The 9414-nt window shown below is 43.5% G+C and overlaps 1 protein-coding gene across 1 annotated transcript in view; it reads right to left on the bottom strand.

The window, feature by feature from the left end:
* Positions 1-1304: 1304 nt before the first annotated feature.
* Positions 1305-9414, bottom strand: part of lgr4 (leucine-rich repeat containing G protein-coupled receptor 4) — a 32809-nt gene continuing 24699 nt past the window's right edge. The window contains exons 8-18 of the mRNA XM_085759117.1: positions 9100-9171; positions 8829-8900; positions 8578-8646; positions 8412-8483; positions 6980-7045; positions 6778-6849; positions 6613-6684; positions 6385-6510; positions 5141-5238; positions 3333-3386; positions 1305-3207 (exon numbers count right to left, since the gene is read on the bottom strand). Coding sequence (XP_085615243.1) covers positions 1778-3207; positions 3333-3386; positions 5141-5238; positions 6385-6510; positions 6613-6684; positions 6778-6849; positions 6980-7045; positions 8412-8483; positions 8578-8646; positions 8829-8900; positions 9100-9171 — 2203 coding nt within the window. The 3' untranslated portion in view covers positions 1305-1777. The remainder of the gene's footprint in view (positions 3208-3332; positions 3387-5140; positions 5239-6384; positions 6511-6612; positions 6685-6777; positions 6850-6979; positions 7046-8411; positions 8484-8577; positions 8647-8828; positions 8901-9099; positions 9172-9414) is intronic.

The raw sequence follows: 9414 nt of genomic DNA, 5'->3' as shown, positions 1-9414 counted from the left end.
GCAATGTGTTACTTTCACGTGTTGAACTTGGACGGTTTTCATGTCTTTTTAAACTTGTTGGGTAGAACTCAAATTGTGTTTAAAAATGAGTTTTAAATCAATCAAACGCACATCAGATGTTATCTAATGGGAATGATGTGAATAGAAGGGAGTTGGATTCATGTTTCATCATAATTTATGGGGTAAAATAAAAACTAAACTATGTTTTCTTGCGAGTTGCATGAGAAAAGAGTTACCACTTTCATGTCTGGTATGTTAGCTTAGCTTAAAGCTTGAAAACAGGGATTTACAGCTCCTTTCAGTCTGTACGAAGGGAACATAATCCAAGCTCACTAATACATAGACACTATTAAGCATTAGTTAAGCTTTAATTAAGCTTTAATAAATACTGAATTCTTCATTTATAACGCATGAATACTTATACCGGTAAGTATGTAGTTTATACAGTTAGTGCTTATCAATGATGAGTAAAATATTTTTAACTGTGTTTATAAACTACATACTAATGAATATTCATGCATTATGAATGAAAAATTTGTTATTTTTAATGCTTAACTAATGCTTAATAGTGTGTTCTTATTATAAAGTGTTACCATACTTGTTGAGTCGTTCAGTTTTTGATGCTGTCTTCAACAGAACAGCAGGTCAGCCTTGTTCTTTCAGCCAAAAATAAGCCGAGCATCAGATAAAATAAATCTTATTTCAGTGTAACGAGGAGGATGTTTGTGTGATTTTTTTTGGTTAAATAGCTCTGAAAGTTAGAAAATAAAAACTTCCAAATCAAAGAACACGATGGAAAAAGAGAAAACAGGTTTAAAAATAACAGGAATTACCCATGAGATTACTGGAAATAACCTTGACCTGTGTGCATGTCTTAGTTTACTGTGCTGAAAAAACAAACAAACTGTTGTGTAACTGTTTTGGTGAGTATTGGGGTTATATTGTGTATTCGTCACTGAAAGGCCGCCTCTCGCACACCTGAAGTCGTCTCCACCCGGACGCTCCTGCTGCTGCTGCTGCTGCTCACACAATAAATAAACATCTTTCATAAACCACCAAGCACAGCCGTTGCTAAAACAGTGATATCTGCTACTTTTATCACATTCTCAGTCTCAGCAACTTAAAGCAAAGAAGAAAAAGAAGCTCACTGTACGACAGACTGACATTCACCATTCTCACACTGTACGAAGTTATCGCACGCCGACGTTACATTATTATTCCCCCTCCGGTGGGTGAAGAAGAAGTTACATTCACACAGAGAAAAGTCTAGGATGATTATTACATTTGCTACATTTATATTTAAAAAAAAATCTAAGTATAAAATCAACAGTTGCTGTGAAGAAGCTTTAAAAATTAACAAGTAAAATTAACATTTTTTTTTAAAAAGCTTAAAAGTAAAAGGTAAAACAGAGAAACCATAAAGTCTTTGACACGTGAATTGAAGCTCGCAAAAAAAAAAAAATCATGATATCCACTCGGAGGCGAAAGGAAGGCACTGCGGCGAGTTTTTTTTCCTCTGTCGACCGTCGTGTCACATGACGTGCTCAGTTCAGCCCGTTTTTAAAAATAGTATCCAAGCTCCAAGTTCCCTTTAAATGATTGGTTGCGTCTCTGTTTACGTTAAGTGCTTGCTCAAGAGTCTGTGAACAGGGTAGTTGGCACATTTCTTTTCTTTCTTTTCTTTTTTTTTTTTAATATAAAAAGGTTTACATATTGTTGTAGCATCTAAATTCACATGACAGAGATCTTGTGCACACGGTGAAGCGGTGACGCGTCTTTAGTCTTTGACTCGAGGTAAATTGTATGAGTAGTGTACGAGGGGGAGGCCGCGCGTCTGGCAGAAGCACGCTCTGCCGCACGCCTGCACCTGGTCCGAGCTGTCCGACACGAACGAGTCGCCCTCGTCGGCGTACTCGGACTGGGCCGACGGCGTGCCGCTGTCGGCCCAGAAGCCCTTCGCCGCCGCGCGCGGGCAGACGGCGGCGCCCGCCAGCAGCGTGGGGCAGCTGTGCGACTTCACCAAGTGTCTGCAGACGGAGGAGGACGAGGGCGAGGAGCAGGTCCGAGCCCGCAGCGCCGCCTCGCACTGCTCGCACACGACCGTCTCTCCGCAGAGCTGCGAGTACACGCCGCAGTCGAAGCCCAGCTGGGTGGACGAGCCGCCGTCCGTGAGCTCCGACCCGCCGCCGCCGCCGCCACCGCCGCCGTCGTCACCGTGGCTCTCCGCGCCGGCCTTCACCTCGCGGGCGGACGCCCCGCGGCCGCGCAGCCGCAGCCAGTCCTCCCTGAAGGCCGGGCTGAAGAACACGTACAGCACCGGGTTCAGACACGCCGGCAGCGGGAAGAAGATGAGCGTGACGGACTTGGCGATCTCGGGGCCGCCGGCGGTGGAGCCGGTGAGGAGCGGCGCGAAGGAGAACGCCGCCACGGGGCAGAAGAAGATGCAGTTGGTGAAGATGAGCCAGGCGACGTGGCGCAGCGCTCCGGTCTGCTCCGGGTCGGCCAGCTCCACGCGGCCCAGGTGGCAGTACAGCTGCGTGTACACGGCGGCGGTGAACAGGTACGCCAGCGCGTTGAGCAGCACCAGCACCACGGTGACGCTCAGCGCCGGGCTCTCGCCGCCGGCGAACGGGAGGCAGAGCGGCGAGGCCGACTGGTCGCCGGCCGTCTGCAGCGGGAGGCAGGCGCCGGCGGCCGCCAGCAGCCCCAGCAGGCCGGCCGCCAGGCCGAAGCGCCGGTCTCCTCGCCAGCATCCGCGGTGGCCGCCGCCGCTCCTCCGGGGCGACATCATCACCTTCCCGAGGATCGTCCGCACGGCAACGCTGCGCTCCACGGCCGCCAGCGCCAGCAGCAGCACCGCCCACTCCGACGAGAAGACGGCGAGGGCGCCGGTGATCTGGCAGCCGGGGCCCATCTCCCACCACACGCCGAACTCGGCGAAGGAGCCCCAGGTGGCGACGTCGAGCACCGTCAGCACCGCCACGTACACGCCCGTCAGCAGGTTGGCCAGCGCCAGCAGCCCCATGAGCAGCCGCGCCGGGGACAGGGACAGCGCCGCGGCGTGGGAGTGGCCGGCGGCTCGGTGCGTCGGCGTGAAGGTGGCGACCAACACGAGGCTGTTGAAGACGAGCGACACCAGGCAGATGAACCAGACCGTCAGACGAATCATCCAGTTGCCGAGGAGATGCTCGCACGGCTTGAAAGCTCCTGAAGGTGGAAACAATTTATGGTTTATTGTCAGATCATTTCAAAGCTTTTAAACACTGAAAGACAAAAACAAACATACAGATACAAAATAAACCTCGTAAGAAGCTGTTAGATGTTTTGTTTACCTGGTGACGGGGAGCAGTGCATGATCATGGAGATCCGTTCCACATCCTCTCCCGCTGAAATGAAAACACATGATGGACGAATGTTAGAAACACCAACAACCCAGACAGAATAAGTTATTAATGAGGTAGGAAATAAGGTGGAGCGGAGTCAGTGTCGTCTTTTAAGTCTCTACTTAAAACACATTTCTTTCGTTTAGCATTTCCTGATTTTATCTGAGTTGCTGATTTCCTGTTTCCCACTGTTTTTACCTGTTGGTTTCCATATCGCCCTGCTAGCTTTATTGTCATTTTAGTGTTTAATTTTATCCCTTGTGATTTTATTTTTATTGTTTTAACTGTTATCATTAGTTTCATTTGATACAGTAAGTGCTCTATAAATAAAGTTTATCATCATTATAATTCTTTACTTTAAGAGCAAACAGGATTTATCAATGGCAGGACATCTTCAAATTATACACCGGTGTCTTTCATCTTGATAAATCCAGTATGTGCCACCAAAACGAATTGGATGTTCATATTTGTACAAGTGGAAGTGGAAGCATTTGACATTTGACAAAAGCTCCACAGAGGCACAAGGAGAGGACGTCCGCGTTTACCTTAATTATTTGCTCTGTTTATCAAACTATTAGCAGCAGCAGCATTGGAGCAACACAACAACACAGGCATCTGAAGTGAAAAGAAACTCATAACATCAGTTTATATGCAGACGATGTAACCCTAAATCCTAATGAATCAACCACCAAGTGACCCTTCTACTAAAGCTCACATATTACACACTACTGGAAAAAATCCATTTTTGATCACATGAATCTCACTACAACTTGACACTTTGGTGGAAAGTCCATATAATTAAAAAAAATTACATCAAATAAAAGACAATTAATAGGAACTAAATTAAAAGAAAAGGGGATCACACACCTCCACAATGTCTTTGAGCAACAATACCGACAATACAGAGGATTAAGACGTTTAATCAAAGCAAGAATAGATCTCCAACAACCCTCATTATTGGAAAGCACTGGAAAAAATAGCGCAATCAAGCAAACTTAAATCCTTAAATCGTTATTTTCAATAACTAATGTAGAGTAATAAGTCAATAGCACATCTTTAGCAACATTCAATCACTCACAGATACACATCATTAGATGCCGACATCATGTGCATTTATACACTCAACACAACTGACATCTACTTCCACTTCCCTCTGGTTCGATCCACCGACACCAAACCAGTGATGTGGATTTACTCGGCAGCACATGCTCAAAAAACTAAATCATAACACTGCACCACTCTGCTGCCAGGAAAGCAAAACTACTGAACCGGAAAAGTAGGAAAAACATCAACATTTCTTCAGTGGCTGGATCTTACAAACACAACAGATGTCAATGGAACAACAAAATATATTCAACACTTCTCAGCTGTGCTCTGCTCCTCCACCAGTGAGCTAATGAAGTCAGGAAAATGTGAGTGTGTGAGTGCAAATGGAAAAAAAATGAGATAAGAGGAGGTAACAGTGATTAAAAAAAATACATACTCCCTTAATGTTTTCTATATCTATCACCAGTGAAATAAGAAATGTAGCAAGGTATTTAATTTTATTTGTTAAGTCAGAGTGGATCATATAAAAGTCAAAAAACATGTGTAACTGATATCTGGTTGCCTATTAAAAAAGCTGCTGTTAGGAGGCTGTTGTGAAACAAACTCCATTGACATTTTATTTACTTTATGTAAATAAAACACATAAAGTTTAACTAACGTGTAAACTGTTTAATGGAAAACGCTCTGACAGCAGCAGAACTCACTCCCACCTGTAGATTTCTTCACGTCATTTTCCTCAGAGGAGCTCGTCATCGAGTCACATCCGACAAACGCACAGCACTGGTAGGCGTAAGGGACAGATATGGACCTTTGAGAAAAAAACATAAAAGATCATTTAGAGAGTCCAATAACATCCTACTGAGGTCCAGTGTTGATAACACAGATGCTCCAGAATCATAAAACCATACTGGAAAAAGTATAAATAATGTGTTTGTCTGCAAGTATCTGGCTCTTCTGATTTTCTTTTTTTCAATAATAATATTTGGATGTTTCCATAGTGTGTCTTCAGTTGTGGAGAAAACAGATTCAGCTGGCTTCCTCATTAAACACAAGTGAAGAGGTGGTTCGGTTTTCCTGTCGCTCGCTCACGTACTTGTTATCTCAGCACAGAGACAGAGAGGAGAGAGCAGAGGGATACATTTAGATCAATGGACGCTTTTCGTCGACTACATGTCTTGTCCAATTTATGTTGTTTACATATTACGCAGCAGTGAGGGTTTTATCTTTTACTTCAAGTTCATCTCTGCATGCTGACTAACAAATCATCTGTCTGGAGTGAGTGTGTAGCATGTGTGCTATGTTTTTGTCTTTGTTGTGTTACAGCAAAATGTGTTTTAGATGCAACAACACAGCGCACTCAAAGCTCATTAGGATCATTATAGTATTTTTTCTCTGTGAAAATACAGTTATGTACATGAATGAGACATTTAGAGGTCGTACAGTAAGACACACTCAACATATTTTCATTCATAAAATGCAAAGAGGAGATTTGGCTCATTTTTCACTACTACTACACTAAAAAGGAGAGGGAAAAATAAATCAGTTAATTGGTTAAATACAATATACAGAAGTACCTGAGGAGACCATGTTGACAAAAGTTATTCCTCAACAACACCATGACCTGATGCTGTCATTATGCTGTATATCTCTATTTATTAATGGAAAGGAAATCTGTGTTTAAGAAATTGGCAATATCTGTATGAGGGGCTGTGTCCTGTCTTTTTGATTTTGACAAACAGCTAAAAAAAGAAAATCCTGGCATGAGCTCATGGCACTAGCTTGTGCCATTGGCATCAGCTAATGGGGATCCTTTTAAATAAATAAATGAATAAATTCACGTCAGTTGAATCTGGGATATAACACCTTAAACCCCACATCCACGTGACTGCCAGGTGTCTGTCCCCTTTAAACTCTCCAGATAACAGAACTGGATCTCACAGATTTTGTTCCTTACCTGAGTTTGGGGAGGTTTTTGGCCGTCAGCACGTTTTTCATCTGTGGGTTCCCTGAGAGTTTGAGCTGACTGAGGGAGCTCAGCCCATTTGTCGGAATCACAGTCAGAGAGTTCATATTCAGATCTCTGCCAAAAAAGAAAAGAAAAAGGAAAATTAATGTTTGTCAACACAGTGCGGTCAAAACAACGATATGTGAGCGGAGTTGTTGTCTCTCAGGTCGTACTCACAGGTTGGTGAGAGCAGTGAGGGTGAGGAAAGCGTCTCTGTGGATAACTCGGATTTCATTTCTACTCAGGTCTCTGTAAAATCACAAAGGCACGACCTCACAATCCAGGAGTAAAAAATGTGTTTTTACAGAGTCCAGTGTGTGTGACTGAGTGTGTGTGACTTACAGTAAACGCAGAGCAGAGAGACCTTGGAAAGTGTCCCTGTCAATCTGTTGAATATGGTTGTGCTGAAAGCTTCTGTAGATTGAAATGTAACAGATTATATAATATTAGTGACAATTGCATCCGTTACCTTTTTATATCGTAATCTTTGGATGAAATCTTTTCATCTTTACCATCAACTGAGTTCTACATGATCGACACTTACATCTCCTGCAGCAGGACGCAGCCCTGCAGCGACGGCAGCTCCTTGATCTCATTGTAGGACAAGTCTCTGATGGAGGAACAACAACAGCAACAATTAGACAACTGGGACAATATGGAATAATAAAAGGTTGGATTTGTTTTGTCCCATTAAAAGGGATACTTCACCCAAAATCGATAATTCACCAATTTTCTACTCACCGTCATGCCAAGGAAGGGTTGGGAGAACTTTCAGTTCATCAAAATGCTTTAGGAGTTCCAGGGGGCTGGCATCCGGCTGGCAACGGATTTTCATATACTAATGGCGGCGGATAGAGCTCACTTTTGAATCGTCCAAAACACACACTATCAGGGTTCCTACAGCTTAAGCCAAGTTAAATTTAAGACTTTTTAAGACTTTTTTAAAGCCACTTGAAATGAAATTTAAGACCGACTTCACAATAAACACAAATGCAGAAAAAAAAAGAAAAAAAAAAACACCACATCAATTACATAGGGTTAGGAATAGTTTCACACACTTCCAAGGTAAAGTGGCTGCTACATGAACATTGGATTGTGTCTCTTTCCAGCTGTCCTTTCAAAATAAATGCATAAAAAGTCTGAAAAAAAAAAAACACTGACTTGGGAGCTGTGGCGGTGAGAAATTTAGCGTTGCCGGCCGCCACTAACTTCTCTATGTCGGAATGTTACCAATTATTTTGAGATTTGAGACTAATTACAACCATAAAATCCCACTTACCAAGTGTTAACATTTTTAAGACCTTTGAAAAATTGATTTAAGATATTTTAATGCCAATTAAGGCCTTGTTTTTAGATTAATGAATTCAATGCCTTTTAAGACTTTTTAAGGATCCGTAAGAACCCTGACTATGAAACATCCAGATACCTCCATTCTGCTCGTCTGTACTGACCTAAGTGTCCTGAAGCCGCCACATGGAAAAGTTGTTTGGAAAAAATTAATTTGATCTCTGTTTTTAGCCTTGTTAGCAGTAGCTCCCAGTGGTGAGATGTTCTTCCATGTTTACATCATACATCCAATGGTTTACAACGACGAACGAACATCTCGCAGCAAATCTCACGCATGTGCACAAACATCAACAGAGCCACTGGGAACTACTACTACAACATCAAGGCTAAAAACAGAGATCAAATTAATTTTTTCCAAACAACTTTTTCATGTGGCAGCTTCAGGACACTTCGGTCAGTACAGATGAGCAGTATGGAGGTATCTGGATGTTTCACAGTGTGTGTTTTGGACGATTCAAAAGTGAACTCTATCCGCCGCCATTATATGCAAATCCCAGATCCCCCTGGAACTCCAAAAGCGTTTTGATAACTCCAAACCCTTCCTTGGCATGATAATGAGTAGAAAATTAAGTATCCCTTTAATGTCTTATTTTCTACTGCAGGTGATGAGAAAGGAGAAAGTCTCTCACAGCGTCCGGAGCAACTTGAGATCCTCACACAGATCAGCGGGGATGGAGGAGATCTTGGTTCCCGACAGCGTCCTGGAGGTGAAAAACCTAATGAGTCACACAAAAACAAGGAGCAGGAGCAGAAGCAGGAGCAGATGCTGCAGTAATAAAGTCCAAGTTCACTCACAGACTCTCAAGGTTGTTAGTCCACGTGAGGATGGGGAAGTCCTGCATCATGCTGGCCCCACGCAGCATCCTGAAACACACACACACACGGTGAAGAAGAGTAAAATCAAAATCAATCAAAGACGTGAGCTCAGTGAAACAAGACACAAGGACACATGAATATTTTGTTGTAACGTTTAGGTCGTTAACTGACTGACTGGGTTCGAACAGAGCAGCGATTTGTCAGGAGTCGTGTTTGACAGTGGGACTTACAGGGAGTGCAGGTCGGACAGATTCTGGAAAGCCGATGCGCCCACGAAGGACAGCGGGTTGTCATAGAGATGTCTGAGAGGGCAGCGAGAGCACACAGGGGGAAGAGTTCAAACCAAAGTCATTTACTATGCGAGAATGGCACCATCTTCTGGACACTCGTCTACTGAGGCCTTACACTCACTCACATCCAACCTCTACACTAGTGTGCACGGTGGCATTTAAATACGTTTATGAATGCGCATCATGATTCGGAGGAGGAGTTTGATCTTACATGGTTCGCAGCAGCGGGTTGTTGTGGAAGGCACCTTCAGGTATAGAAGCAATATCGTTGCTGTGAAAACCGCTGCAGGAGGGAAGGAGGAAGGTCAAGGAGACGGTGTAAAGACACTTTGTTCAAGATGAAATCTCACATACGTTGAGCTCATGTAGGAAAAAAATCACACATATTGAACACTGTGCTGATCAGAGGAAGCAGAAAATGACAACTGGTTTTAAGCTCTGAATGTAAAGGGCCACAAATATTGAAACGTAGCAGAGAATTTCAACCAGTTTATTTCTCCTGAAACATCACACCCACTAGATAAGA

This window comes from Trachurus japonicus, chromosome 3, assembly GCF_045865225.1.
Source record: "Trachurus japonicus isolate A0001 chromosome 3, Traja_1.0".
Taxonomy (NCBI): domain Eukaryota; kingdom Metazoa; phylum Chordata; class Actinopteri; order Carangiformes; family Carangidae; genus Trachurus; species Trachurus japonicus.
This window is presented reverse-complemented; position numbering and strand designations above follow the sequence as displayed.